This window comes from Callithrix jacchus, chromosome 22 (genome assembly GCF_049354715.1).
Source record: "Callithrix jacchus isolate 240 chromosome 22, calJac240_pri, whole genome shotgun sequence".
In the NCBI taxonomy this organism is placed as follows: Eukaryota; Metazoa; Chordata; class Mammalia; order Primates; family Cebidae; genus Callithrix; species Callithrix jacchus.
The window spans coordinates 12,156,502-12,175,658 of NC_133523.1; the positions used below are offsets into that span (position 1 = coordinate 12,156,502).

Here is a 19,157-nt window from a genome sequence, read left to right on the forward strand (position 1 = left end):
GATGGAAATTTAAAAAGGTTTTGAAGCGAATGAAAATGGAAACAACACCCCCACAGCTGTGACATGCAGCAGAAGCAGTGCTGAGGGAAGTTCACACTGCACCTTAGCCGAAGGGCCAAGAAGCGACTAAGAGGGAAGCTCACAGCATTAAATACCTACATCCCAAACAACAAAGGCCACATGCGATGGCTCGTGCCTGTCACCCCAGCACTTTGGGAGGCTGAGGCAGGAGGATCACTTGAGCCCAGTGGTTTGAGACCAGCCTGGACAACACAGTGAGATCCCTTCTCTAAAAAAAAATAAAAATAAAAGAATTAGCTGGGTGTGGTGCTGTGCACCTGTAGTCCCAGCTACTGGGGATGCTGAAGTGGGAGGTTCACTTGAGCCCAGGAGGCGGAGGTTGCAGTGAGCCAAGATCACGCCTGGGCACCACAGTGAGACTCTGTCTCAAAAAAGTTAAAAAAAAAAAAAAAAGGATTATAAAGTAACAACCCAACAGGTACCTCAAGGAGTCAGAAAAGCAACATTAGCAAAACCAAACCCAACATTAGCAGAAGAAAAGAAAGGTCAAGTTCAAGATCACAATCCGCCAATTATTTCCATCCTCTGAACCTCTGCTTGGAGCACCTCTGCCTTTAGGTCTTTGCTTGGCCAACTTCATCTTATCACTCAACCTCACATCCACTGTGCCCCCGTCCGAGAAGCCTTCCTGGACCTCTCAATCAAAAGGACCGGCCCTTCCCTGCAGCTCAGCGAGACGTCTCATTCTCTGCCCAGCATGTTCCACGGTCGGAATCATCTTGTCAAATTAAGCAATCCGAGACTGTCATCATGAGCATCGGCTCCTCAAGGGTAGAGACTTTTCCTGCCTTGATCCTAGTGTCCAGACCAGCCCCAGGCACACAGTAGGTGCTCAGTAAGCATGGGTTGCACAATCAGTACAAACCTTCCTGGGGTTCCTGGTGGTGGATCATTGATTTTCTCTTATTTATTTTTTGAGACAGAGTCTCACTGTGTCACCCAGGCTGGAGTGTGGTGGCGCCATCTTGGCTCACTGCAACCTTTGCCTTCCGGGTTCAAGTGAGTCTCGTGCCTTGGCCTCCCAAGTAGCTGGGATGACAGGCATGCACCACCAGGCCCAGCTAATTTTTTTGTATTTTTTTTTTTTTTTTAGTACAGATGGGGTTTTGCCATGTTTGCCAGGCTGGTCTCAAGCTTCTGGGCTCAAGCAATCTGCCCTCCTCAGCCTCCTCAAGTGTTGGAATTACAGGCTTGAGTCACCGCGCCCAGCCTGGTGGATCATTTAAATAATAAATACAGACAGAAAATATGTTTATCCCAAGTCCAAACGATTAAGCTATTTTTCCAGGAGAGGAGAGGCAGAAGGCAGGATTATGGTCACATTAGCCAAGTCTTTTTGGGCTGATGAAATACTCCCCAAATCTTCCTCAATTCCTGACTCCTCTGTGTCTGGCAGATGGAGAAACTGAGGCCGAGAGCAGAAACATGAAGTGCCTGGGTCACACACGGTGTAGCTGGCATGGCTGGGACTAGACCTGTTATTCTTGCTTATAACCAGCTGATCTTTTTCCCACTTCACCCCTTCTCTGCGTTTGCATAGTATTTTTTTTGAGACAGAGTCTTGCTCTTTTGCCAGGCTGGAGTGCAGTGGCGTGACCTCGGCTCACTGCAACCTCTGCTTCCCAGGTTCAAGTGATTCTCGTGCCTCAGCCTCCTGAGTAGCTGGGACTACAAGTGCACACCACTACGTCCAGCTAATTTCTGTACATTTAGTAGAAACAGGGTTTCACCACGTTGGCCAGGATGGTCTCGATCTTTTGACCTCGTGATCCACCTGCCTCAGACTCCCAAAGTGCTGGGATTACAGGCGTGAGCCACCGCGCCCAGCCTATAGTATTTCACGTATATGATAAAGGGCTCGAGAGAGCTTCAAGGGTGAGGAAAGTCACTGATTCAACACAGTATTGCTGGTGGCACCTGGTGCTTATAAAGTGCTCAATAAATACTCATCAGACAAATTTATGGCTGAGTCCCAGTGAAATTCTTAAGTGCCTTCTGTTTTATGGTTTATTTTCCTCTAATTTTTTTTTTTTAGCATAGTTCACTGAGAAAACGTATCCAGGATGTTTAAAAAAAAAACAACCAAAAACCGAAACTCAGCTCAGGAGAACAGCGGATTCTCCAGTATACAGGATAAAGATGGGGGTGGGTTTGACTACGAAAAAGCTGAGGTCTGACGGTGGCCGCGAGGGAGGCTGCGTGTCCCAGTTTACACCCATTATAGATCATGCCTGTTAATTATTTTTTTGAGTCCTCTTTTTCCCCTTTCACTCTCAAAACTGTCCTGGTTTGGATGATAAATTATATAGGCTGTCTGTCCATAAAGTCTTTTTTTGTTTTTGAGTCTCGCTCTGTCTCCCAGGCTGGAGTGCAACAGCGTGATCTCAGCTCACTGCAACCTCCACCTCCTGGGTTCTAGTGATTCTCAAGTCTCAGTCTCCCAAGTAGCTGGGACTACAGATGTTCATGGCCACGCCTGGCTAACTTTTTTGTACTTTTTAGTAGAGAAGGGGTTTCGCCATGTGGCCAAGCTGGTCTCTAACTCCTGGTGTCAACTGATCTGCCTGCCTTGGCCTCCCAAAGTGCTGGGAATTCAGGCATAAGCCATCATGCCTGGCCAATCCATGAAGTGTGTTATCACCTTCCTTCATCAGCTCCTTCCTTCATAATCACTCAGTGCCCTCTGGACACCTGGGCAGCCACATGTCCTCACAAACGCCAGGAACATCCTGCCTCAGGGCCTTTGCACTGGCTGTTCCATCTACCTGGGCTGCTCTTCCCTGCAATACCTCCATGGCTCTCCCTCATCTCCTTCATGTCTTTAAAAAAAAAAGCCTCAAGTAATTGCTGGCCTCAGACAATCCTCTCCTGTCCCAGCCTCTCGAAGTGCTGGAATTCCAGGTGTGAGCTACCAAAGCCAGCCAGGGACATGCATTTATGATCACGAACTAAACACAGATTTGCTGCCTTATTAATTGACATTCACCAAGGGAGAGAAGGAGAGAAATTTTTGTTTATTAAGGAAAATTTTAAATTGATACCTTATCTATATATGTATATATGTGTATGTCTGTGTATGTATGTATGTGTATAGACATATGGAAATATATATATGTGTACATTTTAAGACAGAGTCTTGCTCTGTTGCCCAGGCTGGCATGCAGTGTTGCAATCTCAGCTCACTGTAACCTCTGCCTCCAGAGTTCGAGCAATTCTCATGCCTCAGCCTCCCAAGTAGCTGGGACTGCAGGCACCTGCCATCATGCCCAGCCAATTTTTTGTATTTTAGTAGAGACAGGGTTTCATCATGTTGCCCAGGGTGGTCTTGAACTCCTCAGCTCAGGCAATCCGCCTGCCTTGGCCTCCCAAAGCGGTAGGATTACAGGCATGAGCCACTGTGCCAGGCTGACAGATGTATATATGTTTTGGATACATGTGATAATTTAATGCATTCATATGATTTGTTCCTTTAGCTCTTTTTTGTTTGTTTGTTTGTTTGTTTGTTTGAGACAGGTCTTGCTGGAGTGTAGCGGCCTGATCCTCTCACTGCAGCCCCAACCCCCCGGGCTCAAGAAGTCCTCCCATCGCAGCCTCCCAAGTAGCTGCGACTACAGGCATGCTCTACCACGTCTGGCTTTTTATTTTTTTTGTAGAGACGAGGTCTCACTGTGTGCCTAGGCTGGTCTTAAACTCTTGGGCTCCAACGATCCTCCTGCCTCAGCCTCCCACAGTGCTGGGATTACAGAAATGAGCCACGGTGCCCGGCCACTCAGGGTTTAGAAGAATTGCAGCCTCTCATCTTGACGATGCGCAACCTCTGCTGTTTTATTCTGTTCCTGAACTCTCACCATCCTCTAACGCTATCTCTAATGCAGCGATCGACAGCCCACGGGCCAGCCACCTGTTTTTACAGGTTAACGTTTAATCGTCCAACAGCCATGCTCATTCGCGTACGTGTTTTATCTGTGGTTACTTTTCCGCTACAGGAGCAGATGGAGTCATTGCGATGGAGACTGTCTGGCCCACACAGCCTACTTAATGTCTGCTATCTGCCCTTTTTATCTCATTCATCACTGGCTTTCCCCACTAACACGTCAGCCCCTCTGTGCCGGAAGAGTGCCTGCATACAGCAGGCATTCAATAACGGCTGCTGAATGAACCAGTGATTTACAGTCCGAAGTCTAATGCTTTGAGTTTGGTCAAGACGAACATCTATCAGTGAAAGGGGGCTTGGGTCAAAGGTCATTCCTACCATTAGCAACCACTTGCCAAGGGACATACATGCATGCATTCATTCATTCATTCATTCATTCGAGGTGGCGTTTCACTTTTGTTGCCCAGGCTGGAGTGCAATGGCGCCATCTTAGCTTATTGCAACCTCTGCCTCCCGGTTTCAAGCAATTCTCCCGCCTCAGCCTCCCAAGTACCTGGGATTACAGGTGGCCACCACCATGCTCAGCTAATTTTGTATTTTCAGCAGAGATGGAGTTTCACCATGCTGATCAGGCTGGTCTCAAACTCAGACCTCAGGTGATCCACCCACCTTGGTCTCCCAAAGTGCTGGGATTACAGGCATGAGCCACTGTGCCCAGCCTATTTCTTTTTAATTATTAGTTTTTTTGAGATGGGGTCTGGTTCTGTCACCCAGGCTAGAGTGCAGTGGTGCAATCACAGCTTGCTGTAGCTTCAAACTCCTGGGGTCAGGCGATCCTCCTGCCTCAGCCTCGGGTAGCTGGGACTACGGGTGCACACCACCATGCCCAGCTGATTATTATTATTTTTCTTTTTTAAAGATAGGTTCTTGCTTGTTGGCCAGACTGGTTTTGAACTCCTGGTCTCAAGCAGTTTTCCTGCCTCAGCCTCTCAAAGTGCTGGGATTCCTGGCGTGAGCCTGACCACGCCTGGCCAGGGACATGCATTTATGATCACAAATTAAACATAGTTTTTCTGCTTTCCTCATTGATATTCACCAAGGGAGAGAAATAAAGAAGAGAAACTCAAGAGAAAAGCACAAAGGAAGAGGAGGAAGAGAAAGAGGAGAAGGTGGAGAAAGAGAAGGCGGGGAGAGAGAGAGAGAGAACACAAGAATAAAATAGACAAAGGCTGGGTGTGGTGGCTCATGCCTGTAATCCCAGCACTATGGGAGGATGAGGCAGGCAGATCACTTGAGGTCAGGAGTTCGAGACCAGCCTCGCCAATATGGCAAAACCCCATCTCTAATAAAAATATAAAAAATTAACTGGTGTGGTAGCACACACCTGTAATCCCAGCTACTTGGGAGGCTGAGGCATGAGAATCACTTGAACCTAGGAGATGGAGGTTGTAGTGAGCCGAGATCGTGCCACTCCATTCCAGCCTGGGAGACACAGCAAGACTTTGTCTCGAAAAAATAAATAAATAAAATAAAAAGAGAGACAAAGAGACAGAAGGAAAAAGAGTCAGAGAGAGACAGATGACAGGTAATGAACTGTGTCCGACCTGTGTGTGAAGCCTGTCTTTTTCACTCTTGGCTGGGGACCTGTCATGTCACCCCTGTGGGCCTCCATTTCCTCATCTGGAAGATGGGGTTAACAGTATCGTTCCTCACAGGGCTGTTTTATGCAAAGCTGATGCCAGGCACACAGAAGCCCTCAGCTAAAGGCCACCCCAAATTAACTCAAGACATCCTAGTCCTGCCAGGACCCTAGGCCCTCCACATCCCCTCCCTGAGAGCAACCAAGAGAGGCTAGGTCCTGTCCTCCCTGAAGCGACCCCCAATCTGCCTTGGCCCAGCTGGCAAAGAAGGTGTTGGGGACCTTCCCCTGTGAGGGCGGAGACAATTTCTGGCTTTTCTGAGCCACATGGGGCACAAATGGTGAGCGGGTCCCTGTGAAATAAGGCCACCTGTCACGACAGAACACAGAGCCACCAGCTCTTCTCTCCAGCAAACAGTTTTGGTGCAGTGCTCCTGGGGTTCCCCATCCTTCCCCTTTAGCTCAGAGAAGCAATCCCTAATCCTGTTTGCTGTGGGAGGCTATAAATGGCAGAAGCTGAGGACACTGACATACTCAGATGTAAGGATGAGACAGAGCTGAATTCTGACTCTAAATTGCTGCACACAGCTCTGGGACTCAGTTTCTTCATCTGTAAAACTGGGGATATTAAAGGCCCAGAGAGTTTTACTTTTACCATTAAGGATCCCAGGGAAGTGGCCAGAATGGGGCAGCACAGAGGCAGTGGCTGATCACTCGTCATGATTCCACAAGGCTACCCAAAGCAGCTCTGCCTCAGGAAGGTCTAGGTAAGAGGCCTGTCTAGGGGCATGGGAGCCATGTGGATACCTTGGAGCCTCCAGGACAAGAGCAGAGATAGGCTGTGTTGATGGAGGTTTGTTTTGTAGCAGTTAGAAGTGAGTTGGATCTCACTTTTGGCACAGAATTTCCAGTAAACCTACATTTGCAGTCCTTGGGTATGGACAGGCACTCATACCATTCCAAGGCTGTTAGGGGGTAGGTTCATCTACCCAGCCAGTACCCCAATCCTCCTTCCTCAGAGAGGCTTAGTCTCCTAGAGCAGAGCTCTCAACCTCAGTACTACTGACATTTTGGGCTGGGTAACTGGGTGTGATGGGGGCTGAACCAGACATGGACTAGTTACCTGCTAAACTATCACCTCCTCTGAGGGGTTTTCTAGCCACAGTGACCGCAGAAGTCACTGGCAAGATTCTCCCAGTCTCAGCTTGGGGAGAAAAATCCTTAGGGGTCGGTGGATAGAATTCAAGGAGTCCATGAATTTAGACAGAAAATAATTATGCATTTACTTCCTCTCATTTTCACTGGAAGTGGGGCATTTTCTTCCACGGTGATCGGAGGTGGCAAACCGTAGAATCAGTGACCTCCATCACTGACACAAATCACATATAGTTCACAGACACCATAAAAAGTCTCTTAAGCTTAATACTCCCATGAAATTACAAGACTTATCGAACCCATCACTGGGTCTTACTGTTGATGTGTTATAAAGAATCAGATCTCTTAAATGACATCAAAAATCCTTAAAAAAAATTCTGGGCTGGTCACAGTGGCTCATGCCTGTAATCCCAGCAACTCTGGTGGGAGGAATCACTTGAGACCAGGAGCTTGAGGCCAGCCTGGGCAACGTAGTGAGACCATGTCTCTACCAAAAAAAATACAATGAGCCGGTGTGATGGTGTGTGCCTGTAGCCCTAGCTACTGAGGAGGTTGAGGTGGGAGGATTGCTCGAGACCAGGAGTTTGAGGCTGCAGTGAGCTATGACTGTACCACTGCACTCCAGCTTAGGAGACAGAGCAAAGCCCCAAAAAACTGGGATTATGAGTTTTTGGGAAGAACACTATGTAGGCATAAAATCAAGGTTACATAATATCCACATCCCCAGCGGATACTAATCTTCATCATTTGGTTAAAGTGGTATCTATCTGTTCCTCCACTACAAAACTATTATTTCCCGTTTTCCTACTCTATTCTTCAGAAACGAGTCACTAAGTCCAGCCCACCTCAGAGAAGGGGAGATTAGTGTGTTCTTTGGGGCAGTGGGGAGTGAAGTCTCCATACTTTAAATGGAATTGTTTCATAAGAAAGATCTGCCTGTTTTTCATTTATCTTGTGTATTTAACAATAAAATAAAAACGATCATTTTCTTACTTACGTGTTTATTTAAGAGATGGGGTCTTGCCATTGCCCAGGCTGGAGTGCAGTGGCAGGATCATTGCTCACTGCAGCTCTGAACTCCTGGGCTCAAGCAATCCTCCCGCCTCAACCTCCCAAGTAGCTGGGACTACAGGCATGGGCCACCATACCCGGCTAATTAAGAAAAAAAATTTTTTTGAGATGGAGTTAGCCAGGCTGGAGTGCAATGGCACGATCTCGGCTCACCACAACCTCCGCCTCCTGGGTTCAGGCAATTCTCCTGCCTCAGCCTCCTGAATAGCTGGGATTACAGGCACGTGCCACCATGCTCAGCTAATTAAAAAAAAAAATTTTTAGTAGAGACGGGGTTTCACCATGTTGACCAGGATGGTCTCGATCTCTCGACCTTGTGACCCACCCGCCTTGGACTCCCAAAGTGCTGGGATTATAGGCTTGAGCCACCACGCCCGGCCAAGAAAAACAATTTTTAAAGATGAGTCTAGCTATGTTTCCCAGGCTGGTCCCAAACTCCTTGTCTCAAACAGTCTTCCCACCTAGGTTTCCCAAGTAGCAGGGATTACGGGTGTGAGCCACCATGCCCAGCCATTTATTATTGATGTATCAGTCAATCGATTAATTAGTTACTTATTTTAGTGGGGACTCTCTGGACCAATTATGCAAGATAAGGACACCCAGGACCCTGTTTGCCCAAGACATGTTCATTCTCTTCCCTTTCTCCCTGCCTCCTGGTCTAGAAACGACCCCAGATCTTCTTTTTTTTCCCCCCTAAACATTTAGCAAGACAAGTTTAAATATTTTTCCTGATTATAAAAGTAAATTTTATAAATCCCATTTCCTGATTATAAAAGTAAATTTTATGAAAAGTAAATCCCAGCACTTTGGGAAGCCAAGGTGGGTGGATCACTTGAGCTCAGGAGTTCAAGACCAGCCTAGCCAATATGGTGAAACCCTGTTTTTGCCAAAAATACAAACAATTAGCTGGGTGTGGTGGTGCATGCCAGTAGCCCGAGCTACTTGGGAGGCTGAGGCAGGAGAATCACTTCAACTCAAGAGGTGGAGGTTGCGGTGAGCTGAGGTTGCGCCACTGCACTCCAGCCTGGGCAGCAGAATGAGACTCTGTCTCAAAAAAGTAAAATTTGCTTTTCTTCGAGAAATTCGAAGATAGAACTATTGAGAAAATCAAGATTCCCAAATCCCACAACGCTAAGGCCAGCTTGATACAATGTCTTCCAGTCTTTTTCTTCACTTAGATTTTCATAGTTGTACATTTGAGATGACAAGGTTTACCTTGCCTTGATGCCTTTTTGAAAACTCATTTTCCCCTCTCATCATTTTTTCTTTTCTAGACAGGATCTTGCCCTGTTACCCAGGCTGGAGTGCAGTGGTATGATCACAGCTCACTGCAACCTCTGTCTCCTGGGCTTAATCGATTCTCCTGCCTCAGCCTCTTGAGTAGCTGGGATTATAGCTACATGACATGTCCTGGGATTTCATCATGTTGGCCAGGCTGGTCTCAAACTCCTAACCTTAGGTGATCTGCCCACCACAGCCTCCCAAAGTGCTGTGATTAGGTGTGAGCCACCACCCCTGGCCCCCTTGATCCCTGTTGAAAAACCCATTGTTCCCACTCATCATCTTTTTAAAATTTTTTTGACAGGGTCTCACTCTGTTGCCCAGGCTGGAGTGCAGTGACATGATCACAACTTAATTCCACCTCTGACTCCAGGGCTCAAGTGACTCTCCTGTCTGTCTCCTGAGTAGCTGGGACTACAGATGTGTGACACTATGCCTGACTTATTTTTGTTTTTTTTTTTTTGAGATGGAGTTTTGCTCCTGTTACCCAGGCGGGAGTGCAATGGCACGATCTCGGCTCACCGCAACCTCCGCCTCCTGGGTTCAGGCAATTCTCCTGCCTCAGCCTCCTGAGTAGCTGGGATTACAGGCACACACCACCGTGCCCAGCTAATTTTTTGTATTTTTGGTAGAGACGGGGTTTCACCATATTGACCAGGATGGTCTCGATCTCTTGACCTTGTGATCCACCTGCCTCAGCCTCCCAAAGTGCTGGGATTACCGGCGTGAACCACTGAGCCCAGCCTCCACACCAACTCATCATTATATGGGGAGCCTTTCACCCGTATCCTTAATGTCCTCTGAGCAGATGATTTCTAATGATGACATAATACGCCATCATACGGAAGGACCACATGGCATTTAACCGATTCCTACTGCCAGGCTTTCAGTTGCTTCCAGTTCTGTTCTAATTTTGTAAATAACTCTGGGATGCATATCCTGATATAAACCTTCGACAGCATCACTGATTTGTTGAGCTTAGGATTTCTTCAAAAGGCATTTAAACCAGGAAGCCAAGGGAGAAAAAGAAGAAACAACTAAAAAATCTGGAAGGGAATAAGGCATGTCCCGTAGGTGAGCTGCCACTGTTCTCCATACTGGCAATGCTCTTTCCAAAACATCTGCCTGGTTCCCTCCTCCTCTACTCAAATATCACCTCCTCTGAGGAGCCCTCCCAGATTGGCTGACCTAGGCTAGGGAACCACCCATCACTTGTTCTCTTGTGCAACGTTCCTTCCTGTTGGGCTTTCCATAGTACACAGGCATTTGCTTAGTGTCTCCTGTTTTCTGGGTGGTTTATTATTTATCATGTTTGCATCTGTCTCTCCTACCAGGGTGGAGATTTTAGTCTGTCTTCTTCGTCAGTGTCTCTAATCACCTAACCATTGTTGGGCACACAGTAGGTGCTCAATCAATAATTACTGGATAAGTGAAAGGATTTTAAGAGAAGAAATGTGGTGCTGGGAACTTACAAGGGCTGTCTAGCCAGGCGGACAGCCCCTGTGGTGCGTCCGTGTCCATGGATTCCAAGACACTTGGAGCGACCGTGTCTGGACTCTCTGTGGATTTCATCTACTAGCTCGTTCAGAGCTGGGCAAAGGGAGGTGGCTGGCAAGGCCACACCCTCTGGCTTTGGCTCCAGCCCCAGTCATGGAGGATAAAGATCAGAGACACTCTGCTTGCCTATGGCCAAACAGCAAGGCGAATTCTAGGACACATTTGGGCAACTGATGTCTTTTTTTTTTTTGAGATGGAGTTTCGCTGTTGTTACCTAGACTGGAGTGCAATGGCATGATCTTGGCTCACCGCAACCTCCGCCTTCTGGGTTCAAGCAATTCTCCTGCCTCAGCCTCCCGAGTAGCTGGGACTACAGGCATGCACCACCATGCCCAGCTAATTTTTGAATTTTTAGTAGAGATGGGGTTTCATCTTGTTGACCGGGATGGTCTCGATCTCTTGACCTCGTGATCCACCTGCCTGGGCCTCCCAAAGTGCTGGGATTATAGGTGTGAGCCACCGCGCCCGGCCCAACTGATGTCTTTCTAAGGACAACTGATGTCATTCTAAGAAGAGGAGAAGAGACATGGACACACGAAGGGAGGAGGCTCATTTTTTTTTTTCCTATGAGAAGGAGTCTCGCTCTATCATCCAGACTGGAGTACAGTGGCACAATCTTGGCTCACTGCAACCTCCACCTCCCAGGTTGTAGCCCTCGGCTGGGCTAGCCCAAGGGAGATAGCTGGGCACGAGGGCAGAACCCAACAGTGCTGCAACAGAGCAGCTGTGTCCTCCTCAGCCAAAAATCAAAGATGGGCACCTCAGCCCTGCACCCTGGCGCTGGCACAGCTGCTGGTTGTTCTAGGGGTGGAGAGACGGGTTATCTTACTTTGGGACACCTCAGACAAGAGTTCACGTGCAAATAGTTTATTTAGGAGGTGTTATAAATGGAATTGTGTCCTTCTGCTTCGCACACAAGAAAGTTTTAAGTCCTAACTCCCGGTACCTCAGACTGTGCCTTGATTTGGAAATAGGGTAATTAATTGCAGATGTAATTAGTTAAAATTAGGTTGGACTGGGGTAGGAAGGTTCTGATCCAATAGAACTCATGTCCTTCTGAGAAGAGAAGAGACACAGATGCACGAAGGGAGGATGTTATTTTGTTTTTTGGGGGGGAACGAGTCTCATTCTGTCACCCAGGCTGGAGTGCAGTGGCACGAGCTTGGCTCACTGCAACCTCCACCTCCCAGGTTTAAGTGATTCTCCTGCCTCAGCCTCCCAAGTAGCTGGGATTACAGGAGCCCGCCCACCACTCCTGACTAGTTTCTGTATTTTTAGTAGAGAGATGGGGTTTCACCATGTTGGTCGGGCTGGTCTCAAACTCCTGACCTCAAGTGATCCACTTGCCTCAGCCTCCCAAAGCGCTGGGATCACAGGTGAGAGCTACCGCGCCCGGCCTGGGAAGATGGTATCTGATGACAGAAGACTCGAGTGGAGAATGAAGACTCTGGAAACCAAGGAATCCCAAAGGTTGTGGGAAACCAGCAGAAGCCAGCAAGAGGCAAAGAACGGTCCTCCCTCAGAGCCAGAGGGTCGTGTTGTCAGCTCTGCTGACATCCTGAGGTTGAATTTCTGGCTTCCAGAACTGGCAGACCATAAATTCCTATTGTTTTAAGCAACCCAGTCTGTGGTGCTTCCTGAGAGCAGCCCCAGGAAATGAATCTAGGAGTTCATCCCAGCCAACACTGGATAGGGAAGGAAGGTGGCAAGTGGAGGCTGTGTAAGTGACCAGGTTAACCCTGAGGGCATCAGAGCCTGATCCCACTGGGGAGACACAGGGCAGAGCAAAACGCCTGACGGGGAGGGAGCTGGGGTATTGATCCACTGACTTCTCCAGGCACTGGCTGGGGGCTGCTCCTAGGGGTTGTCCATGCAGGCCACATGGTCACAGCAGCCCCAGAGAGAGGCAGAGAGTGACAGGTGGTTGCAGTGTAAGGCATCCTCGTCCTCAAGGAACCTCTGTCTTCTGGGCCAGGGTTTCCAGACAGAAACCCTACTGACATATGGGCCCGGATCATTCTCCATGGTGGGGCAGGGGTGGGGGGTGCTGTGCATTCTAGAATGTTGAGCAGCACCTCTGGCTTCACCCACTTGATGCCAATAGCATCCTCCTTCCCACCCAGTTTTGACAACCAAAATTGTCTGCAGACACTGCAGAGTGTCCCCTGGGGGCAGAAGTCATCTCCGTGTGAGCAGCTATACTCTAGGTTCACATTAGGACCAAATCATTGCATGGGCTGCTACCCAAGGGACAAAGGTGGCATGTGAATGTGTGGAAAGTGCTAGAAGGCTATTCTGAGTTAGTGGTTAACAGCAGGTCCAGGACGGGGAATAAAGTAAGACCCCCACACCTCACTCCACTTCCTCAGGCGCTGCTGGAGTTGTTATGATGAAAAATTCACACGTTTCTAAAAGGAACACCATTCAGGTGGGGAATCTGGCTCACACAGAGGTCATCCTGGCCAGGATCAGTTTTTTTTTTTTTTTTTTTTTTTAAGAGAGAGTCTCGCTCTGTTGCCCAGGGCGGAGTGCAGTGGCATGATCTTAGCTCACTGCCGCCTCCATCTCTTGACAGTCCGTGGGTTCAAGTGATTCTCCTGCCTCAGCCTCCTGAGTAGCTGGGATTACAGGCACCCCCACCGCCCCTGGCTAATTTTTTTGAAATTTTAGTAGAGATGGGGTTTCACCATGTTGGCCAGGATGGTCTCAATCTCCTGACCTCATGGTTCACTCACCTCGGCCTCCCAGAGTGCTGGATTACAGGTGTGAGCCACTGTGCCTGGCCTGAATCAGCTCTAAATACTTCATGTGAATCCACCTTACGCAGTCCTCATGCCTTGTGAGGTGGGACTGTGCTTCTCCTGTGTTTTGCAGGTGTGGAAATAGGGGCACAGAGAGGCCAAGCACCTTGCCACCACCCAGCAAGGAAGTGGTGGAGCTGGGAGGAACCCAGGCAGGCTGACACCCGAGTCTCTGCTCTTAGCCAATCAGCTTCTGTCCCCAGAGGTGGCTTGGCTTTAAGCTGAGAGGTTTCCAGGGCAAACAGCCTTCGGGCACTGATGCTCATAACTGAACCCTCTGGAAAGTCATACCTCCTGTCCCATCACTGGGCACAGCCCAGATCTTAATCTGAACCCCAGACGCTTTCTCTGGGTGTCCGACCATGTGACATGTCTCCCTTTGTTTTGTTTTTTGCCGAATCTATGCTTACACGTCCCTTTTTTATGCTCACAAATGTTTTCAGTTCCCATTCCCCACCCCCATTCTCTCCCTGAGTTCCCTGACCTTCTCCATTTCCCAGACTCTTTCCCTCCCAGGAGGAGTCATTTCCTGCTAAAGCCTCCTCTCACACCAGCCTTGCAAAGTAAAAACCTAGAACCCGTAAAAATCCCCCAGCGAGCTTTGGCCAGTTGGGTCTGACCCTCTGTCCAAGTTGTTTGCAGGTGAGGCCCAATAGAGGGCCTGAGCTCAGATCTGCCCCTGTTCCCAGAGACGCTACACTCAGATGAGGTTTTCATGCAGATTAGAACACTAGCCCCTTCCCCACATACTTTTTGTCATGAACAGGAGAAATCACATGTGGTCTCTGACATGAATGACATTCTCGTGATGTGACTTGTGCAGTGCGTGACAGGCACAACTGTTCATGTGGCTCCTTTGGCTGCCTACTTCCAACTAAAATGGGCCTTTGTCAATCAGGATTGCAAGGATGAATTTTTTTGAATCTCCCTCTACCCTCAAGTGGGGAAATTTCTTAACCCATTTATGCTGGAGGTTGCAAATTTGTGTGTGTGTGTGTGTGTGTGTGTGTGTGTGTGTGTGAAAAATCAGACCTTGGTGATGACCTTGAGCAGCAGGATATAAATAACTCCCACAAGCCTGGCGTTCCAATAATGGAATGCTAGGCATAAGTAGGTTGTTAGGGAATATACACTAGGACCAAAAGAAAAGTTCAGCTTCTCTATGTACAAGAGGAAGACAGGTATTGCTCCCTGGGCAGGTGAACCCCTGGCCTAAGCTTAAATGGTAATTTCAGCCCTTAGAACAGACAAAGAAGAGACCTCCAGGAGTCAACAGAGCTGTGTGTGTGGAGTGGTGGCCCCAGGGGGTTCTATGGGATCTCTACATTTGTGGCATCTTGCGTTTGATCCTGAATCCTTGGCTCTGCCCCACTCCAGCTGCTGACAGGTGACCTGCTTGGGGACTGCTCACCTGCATAGCAGGTGAGGGAAGGTGTACTGTGGTGAGGATGGGGGAGGGGTGGTTCAAAACTTGCACACTTAGATATCTATCAAAATTATAAATGCATACAGGCTGGGCGTGGTGGCTCACACCAGTAATCCTAGCACTTTGGGAAGGCTGAGGCAGGAGAATTGCTTGAGGCCAGAAGTCTGAGATCAGCTTGGGCAACATAGTGAGACCCCATCTCTATAAAAATTAAAACATTAGCTAGGCATGGTCATATGCGCCCGTGGTCCCAGCTACTCAGGAGGCTGGGGCGGGAGGATCACTTGAGCCCAGGAGTTCAAGGCTGCAGTGAGCTATGATTACACCACTGCACTCCAGCCTGGGCGACAGAGAGAGACCCTGTCTCTAAAAAAACAAAACAAAAAACACCCCCAGAACTAAAATTATAAACACGTTTAGTCTCTGACCCTGCAATCCCACTTCTGGGAATGGACGCCCTCCAACCCACAGTCACACAACAGAACACCATGCAGCCACACAAAAGAACAAAGATGGCAGGGCGCAATGGCTCACACCTGTAATCCCAGCACTTGGGAGGCGGAGGCGGGAGGATCGCCTGAGCCCGGGATGCCCAGAGCAGCCTGGCAACATGAAAAACTGTGTCTCTACCAAAAAACACAAAAATTAGAGACAGTCCATGTTTTGCAACAGAAAGGTCTCTACAATGTGTGGTTATGAGAAAAAAGAATCACAGAATTGAATGGTGTGTGTAGACTGCTACTCCTTGGGGTAAGAAAGAGGAAGAGGATGCAGATTTGATTATACTTATAATTATAACTGCATAAATAAACATCAGAAGGATATGCTGAGGAACTAAAGGGGTTGGATATTGGGGGGACAGGAAATAGAATGGAAGTGGGACAGGTGGAGGTACACATCTTTCCAGACACATCCCTAACATTTTTAAGATCTAGGGCAAGAGTACAAAAAGAGACTGCACACTATGGGGAAGTATTTAAAAGGTAACTAAATAAAACATGCTTGCCAGGAACGGTGGCTCACACCTGTAATCCCAGCACTTTGGGAGGCTGAGGTGGGCCGATCACAAGGCCAGGAGTTTGAGACCAGCCTGGCCAACATGGTGAAACCCCGTCTCTACTAAAAATACAAAAATTAGCCGGTCATGGTGGCACATGCCTGTAGTCCCAGCTACTCAGGAGGCTGAGGCAGGAGAATTGCTTGAACCCAGGGGCAGAGGTTGCGGTGAGCCGAGATTGTGCCACTGCTCTCCAGCCTGGGTGACAGAGCAAGACTCTGTCTCAAAAATGAAAAATAAATAAAACATCCTTTTATGCTTCCACTTCGCAAACATACGTTCCTTTACGCTCTGGAAGGTCAGGGTGGAATTTAGAATCCAGATATCTGCATTGGGTCAAGGTGTGGGGAGAACCAGCCCTGTCCCCTTCTCTTCCTAGTCACGGCTCTGTCCTGGCAGAGGGCCTCCATACACATGTGTGGGCACTCCAGCTTGTACGTCCAAGCTCCAGCCACATCTGTGCCAACAGCCGCCCCTCGGATGTCCCTGGGTTACGAACAGACCCACATGGGAATCTCATGCAAGTTCATGGAATCTGGGCTTGGGCAGGGAATTCCGGGATCCCGGTGACTCAAAACATGGTCTAGAAAGTGGGGCACAAGCTCTTGGTAGACATGTCCCCTTGGCTCCAGGAACTTCTCATCCAATGGGAGTGGCATGGCTGGAGGAGGGCCAGGTGAGCTCAGGGCAGGGACCCCTTGCCTATGTCCATGATATTACTCCATCTTTTTTTTTTCTTTTTTTAATTTTTATTTTAAAGACGGGGTTTCACCGTGTTGGTCAGGCAGGTCTTGAACTCCCGACCTCAGGTGATCCGCCCGCCTTGGCCTCCAAAGTGCTTGGATTACAGGTGTGAGCCACCACGCCCGGCCTACTCTATCTTTTATCTACGTTGATTTTTGGATCACATAACCTTTCCATATTAAAACATCTAAAATTATATCTAGACACTTGCATGATGAAAAATGATGTCACATCTGGGGGTCCTCCAGACTTCCAAGCCCTAGAGTTAAGGGTTCTGCTTATGAGTCCCTGTCATCTTCAAAAGCCTGGGCCTCGGGACAGCTTCACTGGGGCTGTGTTGTCCCTGGGCTGCCCTTCCAAGGTCAGGGTCCCTCCACTGCAGCCTTGGGGTCTCACTGGTCCCAGGAGGCCACCTCCCCAAGACTCCGACTGTCCACACACGCTGCCCCAGCATCACTTACATTGTAGAGGAGATCAGTCCACCCTTCCATGGTTATGCACTGGAAAACAGTCAGCACTGCGAACAGAATGTTGTCGAACTGAGTGATCCCGTTGTTGGGCCCTTCCCAGTAGGGCTGACATTTGGTCCCATTGGGGCAGGTGCGGGCGGGTTCTTCTGTCCCACATGGAGCCGGAGACTCACTCTGAATGTCATCTATGAAAGGGAAGGGGAGAAAAGTCAGCGGAAGGAGCAGGGACCCCAGCTCTGAGCCGTGGGGACCAGTGACTCTACGATGCTGTTGGAACGGTGACTATTGGTACAAACGTGATCAGCCTTCAGAGACATCGGTGTTCGGCTTTGTGGGTCTATTGATTAATTTCTTCTCTAAGCTTTACTACTTTTCTCTTTCTGTTTCCCATGAGTTTTCTTTTCTTTTCTTTTTTTGCTATTCTTTTCCTAAACCTTTGAGATGGATGGATGAACTACCTTTGAAGCTATAAACTGCCTCTGAGTGTGGCTGTCCTCGCATCTCATACATTTTGTCAGGCATTATCTTTATTTTTCAAGTAATTTTTCCACTATTACTTCTTCTTTGACCTATGGGTAACTTAGATGTGCTTCGTTTTTAAATAACTTGTTAGGTGTATATGTATATGAAAACCGAGGGAGAGAGGGAGAGAGAGGAAGAGGAGTGGGAGGAGGGGGGAGGGGGGACGGAGAGAGAGAGAGAGAGGGAGAGAGGGAGAGAGGTATAGAATAGTATAATGATTCGCCATGTACCTATCACCAATTTAGACACTTGTCTACTTACTTCCAGCCAATCTTGTTTCATCTATATCCCCTCCAAATGCTTTGCCTTTCCACTAAACTGTTTTTTTTGAGACAAAATCTCATTCTGTCACCCAGGCTTGAGTGCAATGGTACGATCTCAGCTCACTGTAACCTCCAACTCCCCAGTTCAAGGGATTCTCCTGCCTCAGCCTCCTGAGTAGCTAAGATTATAGGTGCCCGCCACCCCACCTGGCTAATTTTTGTATTTTTAGTAAAGACAGAGTTTCACCATGTTGGCCAGGCTGGTCTCAAACTCCTGACCTCAGGTGATCCACCTGCCTTGGCCTCCCAAAGTGCTGGGATTACAGGCACGAGCCACTGCATCCAGCCTGGAATATTTTTAAATGGAGCTCAGACATCGCATCATTTCATCCATAAATGAGAGGCGTGTCTCTTAATCTGCAAACACTTTCAGAGTTCTCTTTTTGTTACTGATTTCCAACTTTATTGCACTGTGGCCAGAGAACATGTTTTGCATTTTTTCAGCTTTCTGAACTCTGTTGAGACAAACTTTATGGTCCATAATGTAGTCAGTTTCAGTGAATGTGCTGCCCGTGCATAGCGCAGCTGGTAAGGGCGGCGTTCCTCTGACATCCATTAGGACAGATGTGTCAAGTGCGCCGTGTTATTCTCCTGTAAGCCTTGCTGATTTTTTTTTTTTTTCTTGGGATGTACTGGGCTCAGAGAGCCGTTCTGGAGGGTGAGGGATACCAGCACACACAGTTCCTACCCTTGCCTAAGGGTAAGGAACAGGAGCTGAGCTTTCTCCCCAGATAGCAGGAGGCAGACTGTGAGAATACCACAAGGAGAGAGACATGCCAACAGACACCCCTTTTGCTGGAAACCAAAGACAGCTTCCTGGGAGGTGGCAGTCGGGCTGCACGCTAAAGGTCAGTCCTGCCTCCCTACCCCTTCCTAAGGTGTTGACAGGGTGGGAAGGCAGGAAAGCTCGTGTCCTGGGAGCGTCCTCACTTTACCAGCACAGCGGGTCTGAGAGGACCTTATTTTGTGAGTGATGCTTCTGACGGTTTTCAAAGACGAGCGTGGCCTTGTCGGACAAGAAAACAAACAGCCGAGTGTGTGTAAACTCAAGCTTCCTACTCAACAAAAATGTCTCTCGATGTCTGTGCTACACACTTTGCAGCACCAAGTCTCTGCTCCCCTGACTGAGCACACGGCAGAGGGAAATAGACCGGGG

At 48.5% G+C, this 19,157-nt stretch overlaps 1 protein-coding gene across 21 annotated transcripts in view; it reads right to left on the reverse strand.

The window, feature by feature from the left end:
- Positions 1-19,157, reverse strand: part of CACNA1A (calcium voltage-gated channel subunit alpha1 A) — a 424,329-nt gene that overhangs the window by 141,627 nt on the left and 263,545 nt on the right. For all 21 annotated transcript variants that reach the window (XM_078360721.1, XM_078360718.1, XM_078360717.1 and 18 more), the window contains one exon: positions 17,148-17,341. In XM_078360721.1, coding sequence (XP_078216847.1) covers positions 17,148-17,341 — 194 coding nt within the window. The remainder of the gene's footprint in view (positions 1-17,147; positions 17,342-19,157) is intronic.